Source organism: Agaricus bisporus (assembly GCF_000300575.1).
Source record: "Agaricus bisporus var. bisporus H97 unplaced genomic scaffold AGABI2scaffold_10, whole genome shotgun sequence".
Classification (NCBI taxonomy): domain Eukaryota; kingdom Fungi; phylum Basidiomycota; class Agaricomycetes; order Agaricales; family Agaricaceae; genus Agaricus; species Agaricus bisporus.
The window spans coordinates 1,356,826-1,380,065 of record NW_006267345.1 but is presented as its reverse complement, the minus strand read 5'-3'; the positions used below and the strand labels follow the sequence as shown (position 1 = coordinate 1,380,065).

The 23,240-nt window shown below is 45.7% G+C and overlaps 10 protein-coding genes across 10 annotated transcripts; 5 read left to right on the top strand and 5 right to left on the bottom strand.

Annotated features, from left to right (window-relative positions):
• Positions 1-1,469: 1,469 nt before the first annotated feature.
• Positions 1,470-3,332, bottom strand: AGABI2DRAFT_187790 (hypothetical protein). The gene is made up of 10 exons (XM_006455409.1): positions 3,259-3,332; positions 3,051-3,196; positions 2,923-2,992; positions 2,797-2,862; positions 2,618-2,748; positions 2,396-2,567; positions 2,198-2,340; positions 2,078-2,141; positions 1,998-2,025; positions 1,470-1,946 (listed from the first exon to the last, which is right to left on the bottom strand). The coding sequence occupies exons 2-10, from the start codon at positions 3,082-3,084 to the stop codon at positions 1,836-1,838; spliced, it is 819 nt and encodes a 272-aa protein (XP_006455472.1). The 5' UTR covers positions 3,085-3,196; positions 3,259-3,332; the 3' UTR covers positions 1,470-1,835.
• Positions 3,333-3,892: 560 nt separating this feature from the next.
• Positions 3,893-4,599, top strand: AGABI2DRAFT_145610 (hypothetical protein; the record flags this gene model as incomplete). The annotated part of the gene is made up of 6 exons (XM_006455408.1): positions 3,893-3,942; positions 3,995-4,038; positions 4,075-4,094; positions 4,155-4,211; positions 4,347-4,463; positions 4,552-4,599. 6 exons carry the CDS (start codon positions 3,893-3,895, stop codon positions 4,597-4,599), a joined length of 336 nt encoding a protein of 111 aa, XP_006455471.1.
• Positions 4,600-5,460: 861 nt separating this feature from the next.
• AGABI2DRAFT_121394 (hypothetical protein) lies at positions 5,461-5,933 on the bottom strand (the record flags this gene model as incomplete). Its single annotated transcript, XM_006455407.1, has 2 exons — positions 5,461-5,651; positions 5,693-5,933. 2 exons carry the CDS (start codon positions 5,931-5,933, stop codon positions 5,461-5,463), a joined length of 432 nt encoding a protein of 143 aa, XP_006455470.1.
• Positions 5,934-6,776: 843 nt separating this feature from the next.
• On the bottom strand, positions 6,777-7,940 carry AGABI2DRAFT_194991 (hypothetical protein). Its single transcript, XM_006455406.1, has 3 exons — positions 7,435-7,940; positions 7,148-7,347; positions 6,777-7,083 (listed from the first exon to the last, which is right to left on the bottom strand). Exons 1-2 carry the CDS (start codon positions 7,726-7,728, stop codon positions 7,177-7,179), a joined length of 465 nt encoding a protein of 154 aa, XP_006455469.1. The 5' UTR covers positions 7,729-7,940; the 3' UTR covers positions 6,777-7,083; positions 7,148-7,176.
• A 398-nt stretch (positions 7,941-8,338) lies between these two features.
• Positions 8,339-10,132, top strand: AGABI2DRAFT_194990 (hypothetical protein). The gene is made up of 7 exons (XM_006455405.1): positions 8,339-8,554; positions 8,608-8,806; positions 8,865-9,009; positions 9,073-9,507; positions 9,568-9,691; positions 9,760-9,919; positions 9,976-10,132. Exons 1-7 carry the CDS (start codon positions 8,353-8,355, stop codon positions 10,022-10,024), a joined length of 1,314 nt encoding a protein of 437 aa, XP_006455468.1. The 5' UTR covers positions 8,339-8,352; the 3' UTR covers positions 10,025-10,132.
• A 506-nt stretch (positions 10,133-10,638) lies between these two features.
• Positions 10,639-11,148, top strand: AGABI2DRAFT_226931 (hypothetical protein; the record flags this gene model as incomplete). The annotated part of the gene is made up of 2 exons (XM_006455404.1): positions 10,639-10,807; positions 10,864-11,148. The coding sequence occupies 2 exons, from the start codon at positions 10,639-10,641 to the stop codon at positions 11,055-11,057; spliced, it is 363 nt and encodes a 120-aa protein (XP_006455467.1). The 3' UTR covers positions 11,058-11,148.
• Positions 11,149-13,744: 2,596 nt separating this feature from the next.
• Positions 13,745-14,098, top strand: AGABI2DRAFT_194989 (hypothetical protein; the record flags this gene model as incomplete). The annotated part of the gene is made up of 2 exons (XM_006455403.1): positions 13,745-13,973; positions 14,034-14,098. Coding segments are annotated over exons 1-2 (273 nt in total), but the record flags the coding sequence as incomplete, so codon positions are not given.
• Positions 14,099-16,201: 2,103 nt separating this feature from the next.
• AGABI2DRAFT_75392 (hypothetical protein) lies at positions 16,202-17,950 on the top strand (the record flags this gene model as incomplete). Its single annotated transcript, XM_006455402.1, has 9 exons — positions 16,202-16,227; positions 16,290-16,367; positions 16,426-16,503; positions 16,571-16,655; positions 16,709-16,831; positions 16,882-17,021; positions 17,191-17,353; positions 17,422-17,681; positions 17,809-17,950. Coding segments are annotated over 9 exons (1,095 nt in total), but the record flags the coding sequence as incomplete, so codon positions are not given.
• Positions 17,951-17,996: 46 nt separating this feature from the next.
• Positions 17,997-21,843, bottom strand: AGABI2DRAFT_226927 (hypothetical protein; the record flags this gene model as incomplete). Its single annotated transcript, XM_006455401.1, has 15 exons — positions 17,997-18,469; positions 18,529-18,672; positions 18,733-18,912; positions 18,973-19,276; positions 19,333-19,424; positions 19,480-19,636; positions 19,689-19,804; positions 19,858-19,991; positions 20,044-20,190; positions 20,240-20,653; positions 20,703-20,819; positions 20,869-20,931; positions 20,988-21,368; positions 21,421-21,591; positions 21,640-21,843. 15 exons carry the CDS (start codon positions 21,841-21,843, stop codon positions 18,193-18,195), a joined length of 2,901 nt encoding a protein of 966 aa, XP_006455464.1. The 3' UTR covers positions 17,997-18,192.
• A 118-nt stretch (positions 21,844-21,961) lies between these two features.
• Positions 21,962-22,290, bottom strand: AGABI2DRAFT_75778 (hypothetical protein; the record flags this gene model as incomplete). The annotated part of the gene is made up of 3 exons (XM_006455400.1): positions 21,962-22,025; positions 22,080-22,162; positions 22,222-22,290. 3 exons carry the CDS (start codon positions 22,288-22,290, stop codon positions 21,962-21,964), a joined length of 216 nt encoding a protein of 71 aa, XP_006455463.1.
• Between the last annotated feature and the right edge of the window lie 950 nt (positions 22,291-23,240).

Genomic DNA, 23,240 nt, shown 5'->3' with positions numbered 1-23,240 from the left:
TCTTGATAGAGACCGAAGACGTAACGTTGAAAGGGGGAGCGGAAGGCCCGGGAGATTGAATCATTGAAATCTACGGACCTCTACATAGGTGGTAAGAACGGGGTTGGTATATAGTTGGGCCGCGCCGCCCGCGCGTGTCAGCCACATCTTATCTACGTCTCCGGTCTCGAGTCGAATGAGGGTTAGGAGGATGGGTAGGGAAGGGTGAGTTGAGAGAAGGGCATTTATTTTTTTAGAACACCTAGTATCGAAGAATGTTAATGATCAGATATCAATCATGCATCATGAATGACGTATATATTATTATTACCAAAGGGATTCTGAATACAGTTCGTCGTCTTCACACGGTCAGCCCTAGGTCAGCCCTTTCGAAAAAACATCCCGCACTTGTCCCTCGCGCTAATTCACACTGCTTCACATCAGCAGGTTCAGCAAAAGACCAGTTGAGTAAATGAAGGAAAGAACGTCCAAACTCCAAACCCCAATGTTCAAATATTCATGTTTGAATGTCCGCCAGTTTCATCGGCACCGGTCACCAATCCAAATAATCCACCATAAGTTAGACTTCAACCTGTCAGTTCTCCATGATGATGAGTCCATCCTAACAGCGCTGTCAACATGCTGTCATCCTCAACACTTAATAAGATCTAATCGCCCAAAGTTAAGGTTGGTATTTTATGTACATATGCATAGGTATCTCTGGTATCGGTGCCGAACGCAACGTGTTTTCTCGATAGGGTTGACCACGGTGTGAAATATATATTACCTACAGCGCGCAATACTGCCACCCTCCCCCATCCCCCCTTTATACAGTCCGTTCGCGTGGCTATCCGATAGCCGCTCTTTTTCACTTCCCCCGACCCTAGTTCCTTTTCATTTACCGTCGCCCTCCGTGCTCTTCATTATTTCTATTCTAAGCCTTCCTCAATCTTTTATGGGCCCATCTTCACCATGTCATAAAATCCGATATGAACAGCCTGTACTCCTGTTAAAAAGGAAGATGAGCCTCAGAAAGAAGAGGACATTCAAACCGGGACTTCCGAATCAGAAGTGAGCCGTTCAACAGTGTACAACGTACTATCTCAATGTATTTGAACGAATGATGTGTTTATCCCTCCATGATCTTCCGAGGCGGAAAATCCCTTCCCCGACGTTTCCGATCGAGGGCAGGGCAAGTAATTAACTGTAGTAATTAAGGAGACAAGCTTGTGACCAAGCTTGCTATGATTGATCGTTCCTGTACGAGTTGAAATTTGAAAGTCGAACTTGTCAAGTAGTTTCGGTAGAATTTCGGTGCCTTCAGTCAGCGTAAGACAGAGCGTATGCTAGATCACGTACCCATCAATCCAGCGATGTATCGAGTGTGACTTCACCACAGTTCGTACTAAGTATTACCATGAAGATCAAGCAAGTAAATAAGCCAACTGAAACGCATGTGTCACTTGATTATTGAACATGAGAACATTCCAATTGTGTTAACCGGTAATTTACCAACCGATTTGGTGCAGAACGACATGATATTGTATACGACGTGTCACTGGAATACTATGTGGATGCTCGCAGATCTTGATCCCATAGGCGATGGAGTTGCAAAACGTCGAAATATCCCGTGGCCGCTTAGTGTCTTAAACACTGACGGCCAGGATTGGGTCGACCTATGCTCCGCAACAGAAATGACATCGATATCTGTCCGGGAGCCCATTCCTCCAAAAGTCAACGTCTGACCAGCAATAACTTCACCGCGTCAGAGTTAACCCGCCATAAACTGGAGAGTGTGGTGACCAGAGGCGAATGGGCGAAAGCGAGCTCATTCTAATAGATGATGACAGAGAACTTTACTCCAGATCAGCTAGATTTGTCAGTTCAATGTCCACTGTCGTGATATCAATGCTCAGTTGGCCATCTGAATCGCTCAGACCGCGCATATTGAGTATCGTCCTACACGTCTATCCCGACTTGAGAAACAGCGTGACCACAGTTGAAGTAGTGATACTCACTATGACGGACACCAAGGAGCAGAGTATGCTGTGAAACAATATAAATAAGGCTTATCCATCACAAGTTCTGCATGCCTTACCTGTAGATGACATGACCGACCTGCTGGACAATCAAATTATAAGGCAGGAGAGCAATAAATAGGCCTACAAACACGAGATTATGTAAAATCAAGAGCGAGTGAAGTGCTGAAGTGGCCTACAAACTATCGCAAGGCAAGACCACGTAGTATCTCGCATGACGAGGCGTAAGATTGGATTTGTAGACCAGCCATGGCGCAACCCATCTCTGTATTTGTTGGTCGTGAGACCCCAGAGAGTCACAAAATCGAGCGCGACCAAGGCGCTAACAATGATTGAAAGTAAGAGCATGAATATCAAATACGGCAAACTACCCAAACCAGAAAGCTATCGTCGTTGTGTGGTCAGGCTGTTCCATCACCATGCAACTTGAGTCGAGCTGCAGCACAGGGATGAATTTGCTTCCCAACCAGAGCATCACGGCTGTGTAACATAGGAACCCGCAGATGAGGAAAACGGCCATCTTGGTGCTGCGTTCGTATAGTGCATACACTACGCAGATTACTCAAATGCTGGTCTCAGTATCCAAGTCTTTTTCATACCTCTTAACTTGAGGATTAATTGCAGATTGAGTAACAGTAGGACAACAGCGCAGGTCTGGAATCCGAACCATTTATGACAACTCATCACCTGCTTCTCGAGGATATAAGGATGAGTGGCGACCAGATTTATACTAGGTTCTTGACTAAGTTATATATCGACAGTGCTCGGGCAAACTCACATCTGGATAGCTAGCGCCCAATAACGACCAAGAAAGAACATTATTTTCAAGACCCAATCGCTGCTACTGTGTGTCGGTTAGGATATTATTGAGCCCTTGATAATGTTTGTAACAAGCTGTACTGACAACCAGATACGGTTCACTTCTTTGTCCCATGTAAGTATCTGATCGTATATCAGCAGTACCAAGGCAGCAACTAGAAAGCGTCATCAGGGTGATCGAAAAGAGATTAATGCTTGAGCAGGGTTACTGACTGTTCGTATACTGTCTGATCATAACTGAAGACATAGCGGGGAAAGTCGTCTGGTAGTGTCGGCTCCGACTCAAAACCCTTTTATCTAGCCAAGAACCTTGGGCTTCATATGCCGTTCGCACGACCCACAATTGGCTCGGTTCGCGCCTAAGGACATTTTCATAATCAGCTGCGAAATATACAATAAATTACGAGAGTATGAAGCTCACGGTCTGGGAGGGCGCCAAGAATGGAGCTGGTCGAGCACCCGATACCAAGGGAGAAACGAGCGAAGAAGTAAGACTTAAAGAACCTCGGTGTCACATGTCACACTGTCACTGCGCAGTCGCTCAACACCTCGTTGTGCCTGCCTACTACATCCCATGATTCTGCTTCATGCCTGCACAGTCCCATGGCTCTCAACAACCCTGGAGAAGCTCGCCACGGCCGGCGGGTGGTACCGGCCGTGGCGATCTTCTCTCGTTCGATAGAAGCATGCTGGCTAGCTAACCAAGGCTCTCGCCCAGGTCCCTTAATTGCTCCCCGCTCCTACAGATGAATAAGATAGTTCGAACGCTAGAGACTAAAGGCCGAAGAAACCAGACTTGAACTTATCAGAATATCAATTGTTTAGGGCGTTGCGAGAAGAACACATGGCCCCTGTACTATATTAATAGAACATTCTTGGGAAGGTTATGTTGGCATGTTTCCGCTGCCGAACGTTCAAAGTTGAATAGATCATGGACAGGACCAGGACACTATCTGTCGAGGCAAAATTCAGATCCTCGATGTTCATGACTGAATCTTGAACGCTGGACGTCTGCCCACTTGGTCGATTAAACCGTCATCGTTCGACGTTCAACCATGGTTAGACATCGACATGTCGGTTCTCTGTTGTCACCGGCTGTCAATACGTAAGTAGTAGGATTCGCGTTTTCTCGAGTGATCTAATCACTCCTCCTCGAGAAAGGTCGAAGCAAGCGGAATTACCACACTGGTGCATTCATTTGGTGAGTTTCTTTGCCAGTCTACATACCTTCGTGCAGGTGAGCGAGAGACTGGCGAGGTCAGTGGTTCACGATTGAAATGAAAAAAGTGTCGTGTAAGTTAAGCTCGGAACTTCTAGCTCTCCTCATGGCTAGTCGACTTCACCTCGCCTGGAAGCCACCAATCGCAATCTCACGTAAGTAGCTGGGTAATTTCCCGCACTTTTCCGATTTATATCCCTCGTTAGTGAAACTGGTGGGCGTTTTCTTGCCATAAACGGGCATGTTATTGCAACCGGCCGACATATGCCTGTCAAGAAATTTTGAAATAGGTCAGGAAGCTCATCATCGAGTTTGATACGGGCTGTCAAAATCATGCCAAGGATCGGATCCCTTCGGATGACTGGACTACATACCGTCACTATGAACTTGAAACATATTGCGAGACCGTAAGTTACGTAGTACATTGGCTAAGGTGTCAGAAAACCAAAATCGGCCTGATCTCTGTTACACTGGCGTTTACCTGATCTCGCTCAGTCCGGGAAAATGCCTTTGAGTTGCCTGGTCTTCACTGACCCAGCCTGATCAGATCATCAGACCGCCTTTTTCTACCTGATCTAGGCTCTAGCCTGATTAGATGCCACCCACAATCTAGTAGAATAGGAATCAAGCAAAGGTTAAATACGATCGGGCTAATTTCCGTTCCCTAAGTAACTACTAGTCGGTTTACATACCTTTATGTTTAATGTGGAAACTTCATGTCAATTTACACGCATCGTCCGCCCTTAAAAGTTGAGATTCCGACTCTTTCGGTATCACAGTATATATTGGTGTAGACACCTCGGCTGGAGTACCGCTGTCTGGCGGCTGGATGACTTTCCATATGGTTTCTTTTGGTCCTTCTTCGAATTAATCTCAGCAAAGACTGAATTTCCTAAATCTATATCTTTGGAACGGAAATTCAGCTAAATTGTTCATATACGCCAGCGAGCTGATATTTGCAGTGACTGCTTCTTGACCGGGGTAAATTTGTCGGCTACCTGGTATTCTGACTTCCTGACGTCACCAATGACAAACTCTCTTTTGAGCGCCGCCTCTGAAGCAAACTGTCGTAATCTAGGATTTGAAATCTTCTCCCGTCGGAGTACTGAATATACTGAACCTTCATGATATACTTGTTAAGAAAATGACAAATCGCTAATGGTTTTCTATATGGCAGCGCTTGGTACAGTCCAACTGTCCAATCCGTCGTACTAGTTCCCAAAACCGGTAATGGAACGAGCAAACTAAAAAACGATAAAGTGGTAGTAATTAAACCCTACTACAAGTCCTTGAGACGTCTGATGATTCTGGGTTTATGGACGTATGATCACCACCGTCAGTTCCGTTTGCGTTGTCCATTGCGTTGTGGCGTGATTAGAACGGTTCCAGTGCAGGGAACTAATATTACTTCGTCCTCTTTGTGATTCGTATGATGTCCCTTTCGAAACTCGGTACTGCACGAGGAGATAGGCAATTATCTATCGTCGTCTGACATCCAAAGCCGACGGTTAAGGAAGAGCTTATGTACGCATATGCGCCCCCTGGATGGTCACCATGCTTGATATAGGCGTCTTGCGCAACCCAAGCATTTGCTACTAGATAGTACAGCCCACATAGCATCAATATGCTACTGTACCCAAGCATGAATCTTGCTTGTCGTTTTCTATCTGCATCACGAAGTCGAGGAGCGAGTGTGATTGAACATATAAGCAGTAGAGGGTGAACGCTATGCCGTAGAGCGTCCCGGCGGCAGTCGTGGGAGAGACAAGTTCAAATTGAGTCTGGAGGAGTAATGGTCCTTCAAGGGTGGTAGTACCGTTGTCCATAGAGAGCTGGGACGAAGGAGGTGTTGAAAGCTCTTCGCCCCATGGCGGCATTTATAATTTCTACTAACAAAATCAACTCTCGCTTCGGCGTGTAGACCTGCTGCGGTCGAGATACCACGTCTGACAGATGCTATGGGATGCTAAACTTACCACCCACGATAACCACGATACTAGTTCCCAAGTGAAGGCGCAATTTCGATCCACATCCCATGAGGCTGCCACGTCACTGAGAACAACCAACTGAGATATACTTTCAGTATGCCATCTAACAGACAGTGATCCTCTTGTTTTTGATATAAATAGTTCATCCTATTTTGACATGAGCCGAAAAGTAGTGATTGGATAACCAACAGTAAGAGTTAGGATAGAGGGCCTTGGGCCGTGGGGCCCTAAATTCCCCGGCGGTAGGATCGAAGCTGGAACGCAGTCGGGTCACCAGTCGCCCCCAAAAGAGTGAACTTCGACCACCTATGTCAGCTGTCCGAGCCTCCAGCAGGGTACGAATGGGTGAAAACCAAGAGTTAGAGATGGAATGTTGCGAGATCGCGTCAGGCCACATTGATAGCAGTAAGTAGAGAAAGGAATTGTCATTTGCGTTGTTGATTGATTAGTTTTTCACACGGGCATCACTTCGAACAATTAGGGGCCGGAAGAAGTACATATGAGTTGCTCTTAAAGCTGTCCCAAATGAGATCAAAATGATAATCGCGCGCCAGCTGATATGGTATGAGAACGGCGGTATCAAAGGAATTGCAACCTCTAAAGACGATCTTGTCTGCATGGGTGGAATAATTAGAGTGGTGGGAAAATAGGCGGTGGAAATTCGCACGGGCTAATTTGCCCTGCTAATTCACCGCCTCGCCACCCCAGTCCAACTTGATTTATCCGACCATCTTGGCCCACAAAGCAGCGTTTGCAACTGCGATTATCTACTAGCAGTACGTTGAGAACCGCGGACATCGCGCCGGAAAAGTGACGACGAGTATGTGGTGGAGGAGAATAGTCATTGCAAACATCGGAACAGTTCCTAGGTATCTTATTTGAAGCAAAATGCGTTGAAACGAAGAAAGACTCGAATATGTCGGACTCGGGCTCAAACCAAAAGAAATTGGAACGCTGAATCTGCGACAAACAATGGAATCACCGCAGCAGCAAGGAAAAGCATTGAGTAGATAGTATTATCTATATGACAGCAGATATTCTGGGAAGAATCAAGAGATGCTTAATGGAACGGGAAACATAAAAGTACTTGATGGAACACTCACCGAAAAGATCGAAAAGTAAAAATACCAAGTCAGCCATCCATCAACACGTCATTTTCATCAACGCCGTAAATCGTGGGCTTGACAGTAAGGGCGTTGAACATGGGCGGTATAACTTTCCAAGGAGTCTTCGTTGGGTCAACAGCCTTTGGATAAGACCCAGTGGCAAATCGGGATTGCAGATAGCATTCAACTCTCAGCTCCTACATTGAGAAAATGGGAAAAGAGATTTTGCGAAATGCGAAAGTCGTGTGACTAGGGGGAAATAAGAATAGAACCATGTAACCCACCTCAAAACTGTTATGGCCTAACGCTGGAGCAGCAGTAATACTCTGCAACACCTCCCCGCCACCTTTGCCGATATGTACGCCTTGCATTTCACGAAAACGATAGACACGTTGGGAGCCTGCAATGGCGCGTTGGTTCGGGCCAAGTGCGATGACAGAGGGTGGAGGTTTGGTGAGGAATGCCGGAAGAACGGGTGCTAGAGCCGGAGGTGTTTCCGGCATGCTATCATCTTCGGACTCGGACTCAGAATCGGTGTCGATAATGAAATTGGATACGAGGGGTGGAAGCGTCAGCATTTTGGGAGACAATTAGAGTGGGATGTTGGTTGATAAGGAGGTGGGATAGAGCAACGTGTATTGCTGCGGACTAGAGCTGTGGGCCTAGAAAGTGAGGGAACATCGACCAAGCTTGACAAAAATAGTTATGAAGCAAACAAGATCGAGCAGGCGAATAAGCGGGTCAACGTCAAAGCGAAGAAGTATTTACGCGTCCCGGGTCTATGCTTTTTAGGGTCGCGGAGGGTTAGATCAAGGGGTGGCATCAAACTACTCTGCATCGATCATGCGGTTCATGCGCGTCATTGCCTTGACCTGCGAGCGTTGAAGCGTCTTTCGACGGAGGAAATACTAGTAGAAGTATCATGTTAAATTCTTATCGGCCTCGTGGCTCGTCAGAACCACAGGTGCCCACAAATGCCCATGTGGTGCCGAGTTTTAATCTTAGAGGACTGGGCAGAGCAATCTTGCGTCGGAGTCGCGCCATAGCGCATGTGGCCTGTAGCGTGGTCTGGACCAGGTACTTTACGGGCCACACAAGGTATAAAGTCTTTTCAGAATGATCAGGAGACTTTATGCTTAATGGAAATCATTCCCAATTAGGAAGTGTCATATGTTCTACTGCCTTGATTTGTGACGGTCATCATGGTTGCCAGTCTTATAGCCATCCTGGACCTCAAGGGCAAGCCACTCATCCAGCGAGCATACCGGGATGATGTTCATCCTTCTGTCATCGAAAAATTCCTACCGCTTGTGCTCGATATCGAGGAGGAGGGCCAGCAAGTGACGCCATGTTTTTCGTCCCAAGGAATCAACTTCATGCACATCCGACACTCAAATCTCTATCGTTCGTCTCTCCTTTTACGTGCTTCGAAAGAGCTCTCTAGATTTGCTTTGTAGTCCTAGCTATTTCCAAGCGAAACACAAATGCCGCCGAAGTCATCATTTTCCTCCATCGACTTGTCTCCGTCCTCATTGAATATTTCAAAGAACTCGAGGAGGAGAGTATCCGGGATAATTTCGTTATTATATACGAGCTTATGGATGAGATGATGGACTTTGGATATCCACAAACCACGGAGAGCAAGATTTTGCAAGAGTACGTGTTGGATTTGCCTTGTCCAATTAGCTCGCTGATCCACCATTCGATCGTGAAGATATATCACACAGGAGTCCCATAAACTTGAAATCCAGGCGCGTCCGCCTATGGCTGTTACAAATGCTGTTTCATGGCGTACGGAGGGAATCAAATATAGGAAGAACGAGGTCTTTTTGGATGTCATCGAGAGTGTCAACATGCTCGTACGCATATTCTTCTTCTTCTTATCTTTCCCTTTTTCAACCCTCCCCTCATACGTCACTCAGGTCAACGCTAATGGAAACGTCGTCCGGTCCGAAATTCTTGGCGCCGTCAAAATGAAATGTTACCTATCCGGAATGCCAGAACTCCGTCTCGGCCTCAACGATAAAGTTATGTTCGAATCCACGGGTCGTACATCCAGAGGAAAATCCATCGAAATGGAAGATGTCAAATTTCATCAATGTGTCCGATTATCTCGATTTGAGAATGATCGTACCATCAGTTTCATTCCTCCTGATGGTGAATTCGAGTTGATGAGTTATCGTCTGAGTACGGCTGTGAAGCCTTTGATTTGGGTTGAAGCGGCTGTGGAGAGTCATAAAGGAAGTAGAGTGGAGTATATGGTGAAGGTCAAGGCGCAATTCAAGAGACGAAGTACAGCGAATAACGTCGAAATTTATGTTCCCGTGCCGGATGACGCTGATAGTCCAAAGTTTCGGGTGAGTGACACTTCGTGTCTGCCTAGGTAGTTCAATTTACCATTTTTGGGTCGAAACCAGGCTTCAACGGGTTCCGTACAATACGCACCCGATAGATCTGCGTTTGTATGGAAACTTAAACAACTTGGCGGGTCCAGGGAGTTCCTCATGCGTGCACATTTTGGTCTACCCAGTGTTAAATCTGGTGGGTCGTCCATATTCTTTTACTCTTCGTCTTTCTCACATCTCAAAACCTTCGTGTCCTTTGAGCAGAGGCCGACGTTGAAAAAAGACCACCCATTACTGTTAAATTCGAAATACCGTATTTTACGGTTTCTGGTATCCAAGTTCGGTATCTCAAAATTGTTGAAAAGAGTGGGTATCAAGCACTACCTTGGGTTCGATATATTACCCAGAATGGCGATGATTATAGGTAATGTGTTGTTTCTTCTTAGATTCTGAGTCTGCTCTGATCATGGTTTCGGTTAGCTTACGGACGGCATCAGAGAAAGGTAGTGCACCTATCGTTTCGATGTGAGGATGGTTGTTTTCTTTCTACTTGTCCTTTATCTTGTGGCATAGCTTTCGTGTATAACTTTTGCGATGCTTATGGCATCGAGTGGATCATCTCAGTCTGTTGATTTTCATAGAATGAATACAATGGACGTATAAACTCACTGGTATGGTAAAGTATGACATTGCTACGCCCTTTCTCTTCCCCTATGCTTCAACCTTCATTGTTGTCATAGTGGGATATAAGCGTTGTTCTGTTTGTTTAAGCAGAACTAGTAGTAAACGGCTCTCGACAGCCCGAAGATCTCAAAGAGAGATATTATATATCACTCCGAGTTCAGCGATCTACCCTCAAATAATCAGCAAAGCAGGAGTACCCTGCATATCAATATGTATCATTTGGGGGAGCTCTGATTTCACCTTGGATCTCTAAAGTTGCATTGCTGTCAGGTTGATCCTATCGATATCTTTCTCTCCTTGATCTGTGGTCAATAACCCGCGTTTCATGTCAATTTGGGCTCCAGATATTAGTGCAGATGATGAAAAACACCGAGGAAGTTGTGGGAAAAGATGATAAGCTGGACGATTTCACACGGGCGTCAGTTAGTTATTTCACAATATCACGCCTTTCCCTACACAATGACCGCTCTCCGGTCGGACGCGTTTGAACTATATGATCTGAGAGTTGAGGTCATATGCCCTCCTGGCAAAAAGATATATTGTGGTGCCAAAGAGGGAGACCATTTTGAACTTCGTGGTGAAATGTTATATTTACCACCAGGTCAAGGGTTTTCAATATACTCTCTATGTGCGTTACGTCATCATTTCATTCATGCATTAGTATTAACGCTTGGATGTCAATAGCTGCTGTTCTTCCGGTTTTGGCAGCTAAGCAACGTCCGACTCATCCCAATGACTGGATGACGACGGATTGCGAAATCGCGTGTCCTGATCCAAACTGTCCATCGCGGTTGAGAATAACTAGGATGGGGAAGCGGATATTTAGTCATGGAGATGTAACAGCTGTGCCCTTGGGAGTCCTCGGCGACAATGAGTAGGGATTTTCTTTCTTCTTCCACGTTTAAAGGATACGCCGTCAACTGTAATCGAGATAGAAACTTGTTCCATCAAGTATACTTTGCCAAAGGGACCAATACTGTCAAGTCATGGATAGTGATTTATTGAACCTGAATGCCACCCAGCAACATTATAAAATACAGTAACATCACCATAAAACTCGTTCCGAAAAGAGCCAACTAGTGGGAGCGTACGCAGACGGCCCGGTGGAGCCGGTGATGGGAACTGACTATAATTACGTGTTTGTTATAATTAGGTACTCCGCTCTTTTCCTTCTTCTTTCCACTAATGCCGAGTTTCTTTGTTGTTGCATTCCTGCGGACGAGTATCGATCTGTGGCTGATTGCTAGCGCCTAAATAATCTACGGTCGCGTCTCGTACTGTTCTTTCGCCGCCATCTAGGAGAAAACGTCATCTTTGGCTCAACACGTTGTCCACAACGTGACAACTGAAACCTTTGTTCCCCCAGTTCGTCTCAATATTTTTGTTGTTGGTCAATCCGTTCTTCATGTCAAATCAGGTTTAGGCCATTGATACTGATCTTGTCTTTGAAGGAAGTTCTATACCTGCATCGCTTGTCCCTGAGTCGGCCCCCTCACGACCTGTCATATGCCTGCGATCAACATGCGCGGTATACTTGATAATATTTTTTATTTCAACAGGCGAGCTGAGACCACAACCCCTTAGGGAGTAATATCAACATCGGATTGTCAAGACACTGTTTGGGCTATTAAGAGGTAAGTCATTGACGGTACCATCGTGTTGTCCGTAATTGCAGGAAAAGACCCAAATGATAAATTTCGGCTAGATACGGCTCCCGATTTTACTTAGGTATTGAAAAAGACGCGTTCAATGGAAAGTGAATCGGACCCCCGATCGACGTTGCTTGCGAACAAGCGCTTCAAGGTATCCGAGGACTCGGTGCGGCTGTGATAAATCCTGCAGATATACCAACTGCCGAAGAAATCATCGATCTTGGAACAGGAATTTATCGTAGTCAATACTGATTTCAAGGTAATCATTGAGACTTTGAGTGACCTTACGGTCTTTTTTCTCTTCTGTCCCTCAAAGGTTCAGACAAACCAGTGGTTTGAGTCCCTCGTTGAAAACCCATCTGGAGTTCGCAACCTCGCTGATCTAATCTATTTCAACATCGATCATCCTCAAATCGAGTAGCCTCTTCAATTCATAATGCAGTCCATCTGATGCATTTCCGCACGACTTTCGCCGCACTCGCCTTAGATAAGGACAATTGGGTCAACCCAGGGCACTGATGCTACTCTCCGACAATTTGAGCTTGATGCATTGGTCCTCCCCCTCTCTGATATTGGTTTCACCGCTAGAATAGCAGGCAAATCTTTCTTATCGTCAGACTGGTGGTGAAACTCAAACGTTGATATCCCATCTAGCCATCGTTGGACACCCTCTCGTTACAAGTGAGCATAAGTTTCCCGATCCCATTTCTGATCTAAGTTTAAATGTATCCTCGTCAGTTCCTCTTGTTTCTTCCCGGACACCGCTACGATTGGAAGATACCGGAACTAAGCTCGTTCACCATGCGCCAGTTGTCCTGTCGGGGAAAGCGTTGTCTAATATTGACTTGATCGGGTTGGATACGCATATGAACAGGCGACAAAGACGCAATTGAAGAGGATAGATGCTCTGTCCCTAAGGCTTGGCTAAGGGATGTGATTTCAAGGTCACAAAAGTAGGAATTCGCTTCATTTGATTCGAGTCAATGATTATAGAAACGGGGTACTAAATCAAACAGTTGGTAGCTAGGGATGTACAAGAAAAAGAAATCAACAAATGATTAGAACACTGTTGAAACACAACCGACAACACATTATGGACCTGGAATCGTGGGAGAGGCCTGAAGGACAGGTTTTGGTGCCGCTTGCCCATAACAAGGTAATACCGAAGCTCAAGGCATTATTAATTAATTTATAACTGACATTCATATGAATGATGAGTGGGCGCTTGATCATGAGCAGTCACTTCCACGATTACTCGGAACCGACCATCAATCAGTGTCAAATCAAGTGGTGCATCTTAAGCTGATGTTGCTTGCCTCACGACCCCTCGCCGAGAGTCGTCGGCGTTCCGGCGAATTCATGAAATTGCAGCAGAACCCAACCGGCAAATGCTTGAAGCCCCTTTGATCAATCATGAAGAAGGACTGCGGGTTGCTGGTCGACATCAGGCTGGAATACTGCTGATTTCGTCTCTAGACATGAGATGAGCAGCGCCAAGCGATCCAGTTTCGAGCGTACGTGATTTGACTGAATATGGATTGACACTGCCATATAACTTTACTTAGTTTGTACCCGCGAGGAATCGCGTGAGCTGTATCAGAAACAAAAGTAGAACCGTCGACCCTGGCGCTAAATTCACGAGTCTTACCCCGAGTTCTGCATGCCCTCTATGTTGTCGTCCACGTCAAAACTGCTTTAAAGTGACAGATAGCATGTCGCTCCATATCCTACTCTTTTAACTCTCCTCGGCAACTCAAAGTTGGTTTCCAAGTTGTCCATGATTGTTGAATCATGAAGTAACTGGGTGGTTTCAGTGGTGGTTTCCATCATCACTTCGCATCATGATTGGGACCTTGCCTCCATGGCTGTATAAAGTTCAAGTGTTGGTCGAGGGGAAGGCGAGATGGGATGCTTGATGCTCTCCCCGTACGTCCATGCCGGCCCATTCTAGTATTTCACAATCCTCGCCTTCCGAGTTTAAACCTCCAATCGTCGTAGTTCCAGCAGATGATAAGGACCTCAAATTTTCCATTCCACCCAACAAGAACTTCAAGGCTTTCTATGACGATGATGCCGACAAGTTGATGAGGACAAAGTTGATGCCAATTTGGAACACCACCACTATTAAATTCGAGTTCAACGGTAAGGGCATCTGCTACAGAAATCAAAGGGTTTATCTTCTTATTTCTTATACTTGTCTAGGCACTGGAATTGCCGTTGCAGGGCTAACTCGCGAATCGTTCCCATTAATTCCAAAAAATTTACTTCCATCGTTCAGCTGTACGGTAGACGACCAGCCAGCTGATCCCCCGAATCCCAGAACGTCTGACATTCCCGCGGATGGAAAAAATACTATCATATGTCGGAAGAAAGGCCTCCAGGCAGACCAACCTCATATTCTCAAGGTTCAAATTACAGTTCCCAGCATTCCAGCATTCATCGATAGCATTCGCTACCGACCTCTTCCCAACGACGTCTCGGGAAACATTACCCTGAGCAATACTTTCCTGAGGATTGACTCTCAGGATAAGGAATACATACAGTTCGACAAGCAGGGTTGGGATTACACCAAAGGCTGGGATCGTCAGGTTCATCTGATTTCTAAGTCCGACACACCGCCTGGAAGGTTTATGAACATAACAATTCCTAGTAAGTCTTTTCCATTGAAATTCCAAGTCCTTCATCTGAGAGATGCGCGAAGGCAGCCAAATGCAACAACTGAAGTGGTTCGGGGATTTGATTCATGACGGTGGCCGACACCGCCGTAGCATTTCTTCTCCGAGCAGGAGCTTGCTAGTGCCAGTGGTCCTCGACGGGGTTCCGATCGAAGTGTCGACATCCCACGCTGGCGGGGACGAGTCCAACGAGCTGTTCAACCTTCATTTGAATAACTCCATGTCACCTTCACCTTTACATGTGCTTTCTATATCGTCACCGGAAGGGTATCGACTCTCACTTGACCATCTGCTGGTCACGCTCGGCGTTCCGATGGTACAAAACCTTGCGGAACCAAGTAGTAATAAGATGAGAGGAAACAGCTTATCCTCAGTCATTCCCATTGTTAGTGGGATCGTTGGGTCCCTGTTCATTATTTCGGTGACATTGTTTACTGTGATGTGGATTCAAAAACGGCGACGGCATACGTGGAAGGATTCGGCATTACCTTCTACGATTCAACATCCCGCAACAAATGTATCATCTCGTTCCTCGTTCAGTCGCGAAGTCGTCACGGGTGATATAGAATACAATCCAGAAGCGCAGAAGAAGCTGGAAGGGGCGTTGAATGCCGGGGTTATGGATCCTCCACAGGCATTCGATAGTGGCTACCGAGTACGTAACGCATCGGTAGTCCCTCCCCGTTACACCCGAATGTAGCGTTCCTGTAGGGTTCCGTGGTTGCAATTTACTACAAGAGTATAGACTTTTTCGACCATCATATGACCACCCTTAGGGAGCTAGATTGTATTAGTGTATGACGTTCTATATATGCAAACTGTGGAACATGCCAACAAGACAGAACCTGGGAAGGTCTTAGCTACGGGACGGCACAGGCTCATAGTAACATTCATTCCCCATCAATATAGTCACTACTTTACATAAACATTCGCCACGTTGTAAGTAGCTGTGAAGCTGCATCAGAGCCGCATCAACGGATATTATCTTTTACTCCTCCACCCAAAAACGTAGAGTAATACGATTTTGTGTGGCGTGATTGGAGAACTGTCTTACCTTGATAGATCTTGCACTTGTATGGAAGGGTCAAGCGAGCATCATCGCGACTGAAATCAGCGGACGAACTCGAATATATGGATATATTCCATGTATTTTGGATATGTTATTTCCGGCGCTCATCATTCCTGCTCTAGGTGATACAGATGGCATAAGGTTTTCGATCTTTCTCCCTCCGCCCGTTGTTTTTCTCCGGTTGTCCTACTAACTGTAAGCCGCTGCTTGCCCGCGCTGTGCCAAAAAGCGTATCTGATCGCGGAGCATTTATAGGCGACCTGTCTACGAAGCAAAGTAGTAGCGATCTGGCTATCTTTTCAAGGCGTGTCGTAACTTGACCTGACTAATTTTGTTACAGCTATATATGCTCCCCTGAACGAGTTGACCGCAAGTCCGCCGTCCCTCCTCCTTGATCCACGCCTACGTCCCATGACACTCGACCTCGGGACATCCGATGCAAAAGGTACAGACCTGACTTCGAGCACGACTGACGAGTGCTATGGAACTAGCCGAGGAAGCTCACTGGAATCGAAGGAAGCAGCCGAAGAATTTGAACCCAAGAAAGTCTGGCTCATCGCCCTTGCAACGTATGTATCATTGGTAGTTCCAATGACCTCAAAGTTTAACTCTTCTACCAACTTAGATGGCTTGTGCAATTCTGTACTTATGGGTGTGTACTCATCGCGCTAATTATCCCTGATTCGACATTCATCGCGTAAATGTTTCCACTAGCTATGTGTCGGCGTTTGGCGTCTATCAAGACTATTACACCCGAGATTATTTGAGTGCAAGTACGCCGTCCGATATCAGGTGAGCATTCTTTTAGATATTGTCGTAGTGAGCATTCTATTAAGGGTGTTTTTCGCAGTTGGATAGGCAGCGTACAACTCTTCTTGCAGTATGCCCTCGGGATTGTTGTCGGCAGGATATATGATCTCGGTTGGTTGTATGTCATATGTTATTCAAGGGTCTTTCGACGTTCACAACTAAACGGGGCATCCCTATTCATATAGCCACCACTTGATTGGCGTGGGCACTGTCCTTCAAACTGTGTCGTTGTTTATGCTTTCACTGACTCGCCGCCAACGCTATCCGGAGGTCAGTCTACTTTGCATTGGAATCAAACAATAAAATGAACCCTCCTTCTGTAGATTTTTCTCGCGCAAGCTATTGGCATGGGCCTAGGACAAGCGATGCTATTTTTGCCTTCAATCACAGTGGTGTCGCACCATTTTAGAAGACGTAGGGTGGTGGCGACAGGTGTCGCGGTATCGGTATGATCCAATAATACTGAGACAGCACCCGAGCTAGATGAATATATCAGGGTGCTTCCGTAGGGGGTGTTATATGGCCGATTTTACTAAATCAGAGCAGCCAAGCATTGGGTTTTCCCAATGCCATTCGTATAACCGCGGCTCTCATCGGCGCTTTCCTCCTCGTCGCGAATCTCCTTTACTTCATTGCGTGTTCAAGACCGACTTCTATCTCTTCTTCAACGTCCTTTCAGAGTAGCAGACCAGACTTCCGAGCCATATTCACGGATGTTGCCTATTTGGTGTCTATCGCAGCGTGAGTGATTATGATCAGCTCTGCAGCGTTGGATTGATATCCTTAATAACCCCCTGAAATAGAGCGTTTTGTATCAATCTGGGACTATTCTTCCCATGTACGCCTTTGACATTCATGTGCCTCAGAACTCGGTGTTCATCTTTTTTCGTCTGGCGCCATGCTCAGTCTTTTATCTACAATCGTATGCTCTTTCCGTGGGAATCAAATCTTCGCTTGCCTTTTATCTGGTATATTTCCAAATTTCATCCCTTATCCGCCCCATTAAGTCTAATTTAAAAATGTTATCTTCTCTCAGTTGGCTATTTTGAATGGAGGCAGCGCGTTCGGACGTATCATTCCTAATATTCTAGCTGGAAAATTTGGGGTGTACAATACGTTACTTCCGTCCCTCTACATCTCATCAGCGCTGGTCTTCGCTATCTTCGGCATTAAAAACTTCGCTGGCTTGACAATCTTCGCCATTCTATATGGATTTTGGTCTGGAGCATGTACGTCAAGATATCCTGTTTCTATCAGCTCGACTGCTTTTGCAAAAACTGATTTTTTTTTTCCAATGTTTACAAACAGATGTGTCCCTCATCCCTTCGTTACTCTGTCAACTTAGTCCTCACCCAAAAGAACTGGGGTAAGAGTTTGTATCAATCCTTGGTATGCGGGTGTTCTCATTCGATTAATGAAAAAGGGTTCGCATGGGCATAGCATTCTCACTTGTGGCGATTTCCTTATTAGCGGGAACTCCAATAGAAGGGATGTTGCTAAAACGACAAAGTGGCGGCGGTTTCGTGTGGAGTGCTTCAATCATCTTTTGTGGCGTATGTGCTTAATATCCTATCCCAGTCGACTCTTTCATAAGCTTTTCCAAAAGGTTTTGATAGGTTGCGGATCGATTTGCATGACTATTTCAAGATTTCTTTACATTCGGAGTCGCCGAATCCATAAACAATGCGTATGAGACAATGTATGAAAGAGGTATATCGATAGCAGACAGGAAAGTATAACGAGGAGCATCTCGGGGAGGAGGAAAACGATAGAAACAAGGTTTTAGCTTTCCGGCGAAAGCTTACTTCTATGCAGGACGCATCAAGGCTTGAACCTGAGGTCCATATGCCTTCTCGAGGAGATCAACCTGTTCTTGGAAGAACTGTTGGGGATTAGAAACGTATGCTACTGGATCCACTTCTTGCATCTCAGATGCAGCTAATCGCGAATATGCCGCTTGATAACCTGCTGTTTGTTCTTCATAATCAATTTCCGTAATGCCAGCATGAGGGTCTTCATCGTTCTTTTTCGAAAGGTGTTGCGGCTCGCTGAAGAGCTTTATGAGCGCTTGATAAGCCTGAGGCCTGGATCAAATCAATCTATTAGAGAGAAGCCAATTCGAGGTTTGAAAGGGAAACCTCACCAGGCGCCAATAAATGCATCTTGCATCATGTATTTACTCTGACACAATAACCGAGTGACACCAACGACGGCAATTTTCCTGTCCTTGTGCGGGACTTTGGGTGCTTGAGGAATGATGAAATTGGTCAGGACCTGTGACCAAAGACTAGCGTATCGTTAAATAAGCAAGGCTCATCAAAAGAAAGGGGGTAAGAGTATGGCGTACTTGGGCTGAATTCCTTCAATCACAGCAATCATGTAGTCCGGTCCAAGTCCCTCGACATTGAGAGCAATGGTATATAGAATGAAACGAGCAAAAAGATACTCATATTGGGTCGTCTTACTTGTTTGCATTCGAGTAAGCAGGGTCATAATGACAGGTTTCATATACTGTTGCAGATCGTTGCTGGGAAGAAAGAAATAAATTAGCTACAGTGGATGGGGTAAGAAATCCGAGAATACTTACGGTGGGACGTATTGAACGACAGAATTCAAAAGTTCAAATCCCCAAGAATCATTAACCTTGGAGGGTATCAAACGTTGCTGAACGACCGCGAGTACAGAAGCCACTTGGCCGGTAGCAAGCATCCGGGCACTATCCCGCGCCAGGAAAGCTTTTAAGAGTTTGACGAGACCAGGGATACTACCCTTTTGTTGCCATATAGCAGGCATGAGGAGGAATGGTAACAAATTTCGATATTCTTCCGGAACGTCCCTGTCATGTAATTCTAGCATTTGAGCAAGAATTTGGAATGAATAAGGGATAAATTCTGTTTCTCTTCATTAGCCCAAAATTCGAACATAATGATGGAATCATGACACCCACGATCAATATCTTGTTGAAGTATGAAAGTGAAAGGGTTGAATAGGGCCTGCTCAAAAACGGGTAGCGTGTTGGGCGATCCCGCTACAACAAACCTGAAGCAAAAATTCATTAGTAATATTAAACACGAAATTCAAAGGTCTTATATACCTCATGAGCCCAGAGATGCACTCGAAAATGAACTGATCGAAGTGAGGATTGCTCGGGTTCTTAGAAATAATACCAAGAATATTGACAAGTCGTGCAAGTATTTGTTGATATGTTGGTGTTAGAGTTTGTCGAGCAGTAAGAATAACCCGCATGGTACCTGTTGTTATCTTAGTTCCCACCTATAGTAGTATAAATAGTCAGCCACTTACAGCGCATAAGATGGTCATTTTCGGCGAGTTTTTCAGGTGTTTGCCCAACCTCCACCTTGGTCAAGAGCGCGTCCACTAGATTTGCTGCATAATCATGTATGTCGGCCTGCGCGAAACTAGATCTCTGCTGATGAGCTATTACCCAGTCACAAGATCGAACACTCCTCACATTAGTTGATTGTGTTGCTTGATGATGAGTATACGATCGATGGCAATGGCTGCATATGTGTAGGTAACATAATTCCCGGAAGTCAGATGACGGGCAAGCAGAGGAAGAACGGCAAGGAGTTGAGGCTTGGTCAACTACAAAAAGCAAATCAGACGATGTGACATACCGAAATCATACTGCACTTACTTGATTGCGGAATGTATAAAGAAAACGGATTGCATCCACTTGTAAGATGGGATGTACGGTACCATCTTGCGCCTGAAGATCCTGAAAGACATGCTCGGAGAAGAATTGAACAACATCGACGAGAGGGTTGACCGAAGTAACCCCATGCTGAAACGAAACATCAACATGGGCTATATTTGTTGATAACTAAACGCACTTTTGTCGTCGATCCTTTACTAGCAACAGCGGTCATCATGAATACGGCACTATCTTTAGCCTTCCAATTTTCCGCTGGATTGGACCGATAAGCTTGGAGGTCGGCGCTGATGAAGGAACCGACGATTTCAGTTGTATCAACTTCATAACCACCGCCAACAAGAGACCGAAGGACATCTGCCGCTGCAAGGCGTCGACTTCCACTATCAAGACCGGTAGAAGAAAGTGCGAGATCCATCCTAATATACTCCAAAGGATCGTCCTCAAATTGTTCGACCTCATGCTCACGCAATGCTATGTTGGAAACGACAACACCTTCCACTAGAGATTTTATAGTTTCGCGGGAGGAAAATAAGGGTTTGTAGTAACCCGAATGTATAGCCGTCGAAATGAATCTTAAAGATTGAGATACAAGCTAGCCATACGAATGAGTTGAAGATGCAATGCTAGTATAGACAGCTTACATGATCGTCGGAGACACTGGGCAACTTGTTTGCCCCGATAAGGTTCCAGACACCTTGAACAAAAGATTCTACGGCCGGTGATTTTTGTAGTTGATCAGGATATAGTTTAATGAAGAGCTTGCATAATATTAGTTAGGCGAGCGATTCCAACACACGCAAAACATACTTCTGCAATTTCGAGAATACCTGTCTTCACTTGGGATGGGAGTGAAGGGGCAGGATCCTCTGGCTAAGAGGACATGAATAAACAAAAGCGAATCGTCTAATTAGGTATAACAAACGCACATCTGACTTGAGTTCGACTGGGTCCCAGGCAAGGAACCTGAAGAAAAGTCCCACATCCTTTCCGAAGAATTCGTTGTAGTTGTCCTCGATCGCCGGCGGAAGGTCTTGGCATGTTAGGTCGTAGAATACGTCGATGAGTAAAACCATAGCTTGTGCAACGACAGGAAGATTTGGAGATGGTGCGGACGCGAGGAGAAGTTGAGAGGTTTGACGAAAAAGTCCGAGGAAGGGGACCATAAATTTGGAAAGCACGAAATTGATGACGGTGAAGAGAGGGTCAGATCGTACTTGAGCACGCCATGGACGGAATATTGAATGAGCAGTTTCCAAAACTCCGACATTGACATTGTAATCGGTGGGCGATAGCGATCCGACGAGTTGCTGGAAACCAAGTCAATTGGTGGCGTCCTACCGCGATGATAGTAGGACTGACGTCAAGAAGATCAGGCCATTTGCTGGGGAAGTCGAGTTCTGCTATGAGAGACACTGCTTCCGCAATTTGGGTACGGATTGTTTTATCTGTTGGACCGGACAAAGCGAGCATGGCGGGCACTAGCTGATTCCGTAGCGCTGCCTTGTCTTGTTCAGGGAGAGGATTCACTTCCTACGCGAGTTTAACTCAATCCTAAGCTGGCGAATATGCAGAACTCACTTCATCCCACCGGGATTTGGCAATATTTTTGAGGTAGATACTTGCGGCGAGCCGCGCTGGGCGTTCCTGCGATCCATTGAGAACAAGCTGCAGGAGAGCCCCAAGAAAACCTGGTTGTTGGGAGATTGAGTTCAAGTTCTGTTCAGCCTGTTTTCTTGTTTCTGGCTTGAGAGAAGCGACGAGGAGGGCAGGGAGTTCGGCCATGTTGTGGACGAGGAGGAAGACAATCAACCATCAGTCACGTGTTTCACTATCAAAGATAATGATTCAATTTCTAACTATAACTTAGTATACTTAGTACATAAGTACATACTACTCCAACTTAGCGGCAGCTAGAACAAGGAGCATCTGAGCTGGAAGTAACAGTCGTCCTTGCCGGACGAAGCCTAAATAAGTGTTAGGTGGTGAGTTTGCATCATCATAACCTGGAACTCGTTTACCACTGCGTGCATGTTGAGGTACAGTTGGGACAGGCCGGGCTATGTCTAGAACTGTAGCGGCATTTATTAGAACCACAATCGACCTGTTCAAAGGAAGGAATTAATTCTCCATCGTATACGGTTCGATAGACACATTGCATACTCGTTTGTCAGATACTGGAGACTCGTGGCCGCAAGAGTGCTTAACACAAGCGACGTCGCGGTAGCACATGGCTTTTCAAGGATTGCAATAGGACGATGATTTGAAGTGATAAACAGTTAGCTGACTTTCAGAGCAGCTAATAGAATGGGCTGAGGATGAAGGCCATAGGAACAGTCACCATGGCTTTTATACGAAGCTGTCGAAAGAGAAGAGCTCAAGAGTTAACATCGGGCTTTGGTCCAAGATCTTTGGACTGATCGAGAGCTCGAATGCTCGTAACATGGTGAAACAAATGGGGACTACGACATGGAATATCGACTAACTAACCGTGGCAGTGCCTCCAGGGCTGCAACAGGTTCTGTGGAAGCAAGTAGTAGTCGAATCCACCTGTGGACGTCGCGATTACAGTGAGGAATGTTCTGTACGACTCTTCGAAACCCGCCAAGTTCAAAATCTACGATCTATTGAGCTTCATGATTTTCAATAAGTTGTAGGGCTGCGAAAGAAAAGAGTAGAAAGAACTCATGATCCCCTCGCTAGACCGAAAGATCAGCGTATGCATTAGCATGAGGGGACGATGATGAATTTGTGGGCCTTGTCTAAATTTAGCCAAGTTACATTGGGCGCATCCGAAAAAGAACCCTCCTAACCCTTTGCTTAACTCCGATTGATTTATTTTCCCTCACTCTCCGACACAGTCCTTTGTAGCTTTGAACCACCAAACGGTGCTCAACAGTATTCCCTCGTTCAGTAAAAAAAGAGAAACGTTAATTGTGCCCTGAAAAACGACGAGTTCATTGATTAACTGCTAATGCGAGATCCCGCGTTCAATTGCTCGACGGAATGAGCATGCTTTAGCTCCTATACAACGGATCAGTAACTTAGTTACGGAGTGGTACCTTACCTAAATTACCGGACGATCATTTGTGTGCCATGGTACTCATGATCAGTGCCATGCTATAAATTTGGCAGATCATGCCAACTTCTTAAGAGCGACTCATCTTGACCCATTTTGAGTC

Bases quoted from the DNA above. Each gene is read 5' to 3' on its own strand.
- AGABI2DRAFT_187790 (XM_006455409.1), bottom strand. From the start codon at position 3,084: ATGTCTTCAGTTATGATCAGACAGTATACGAACA. The intron at 2,749-2,796 runs GTGAGTTTGCCC...TCAAGAACCTAG, and splicing joins TGGGCGCTAGCTATCCAGAT to TATAAATCTGGTCGCCACTC. The intron at 2,026-2,077 runs GTAAGGCATGCA...ATTGTTTCACAG, and splicing joins GTCGGTCATGTCATCTACAG to CATACTCTGCTCCTTGGTGT.
- AGABI2DRAFT_194990 (XM_006455405.1), top strand. From the start codon at position 8,353: ATGGTTGCCAGTCTTATAGCCATCCTGGACCTCAAGGGCAAGCCACTC. The intron at 9,010-9,072 runs GTACGCATATTC...TACGTCACTCAG, and splicing joins TCGAGAGTGTCAACATGCTC to GTCAACGCTAATGGAAACGT. The intron at 9,692-9,759 runs GTGGGTCGTCCA...TCCTTTGAGCAG, and splicing joins TCTACCCAGTGTTAAATCTG to AGGCCGACGTTGAAAAAAGA.
- AGABI2DRAFT_194991 (XM_006455406.1), bottom strand. From the start codon at position 7,728: ATGCTGACGCTTCCACCCCTCGTATCCAATTTCATTATCGACACCGAT. The intron at 7,348-7,434 runs GTGGGTTACATG...TTCTCAATGTAG, and splicing joins TAGGCCATAACAGTTTTGAG to GAGCTGAGAGTTGAATGCTA.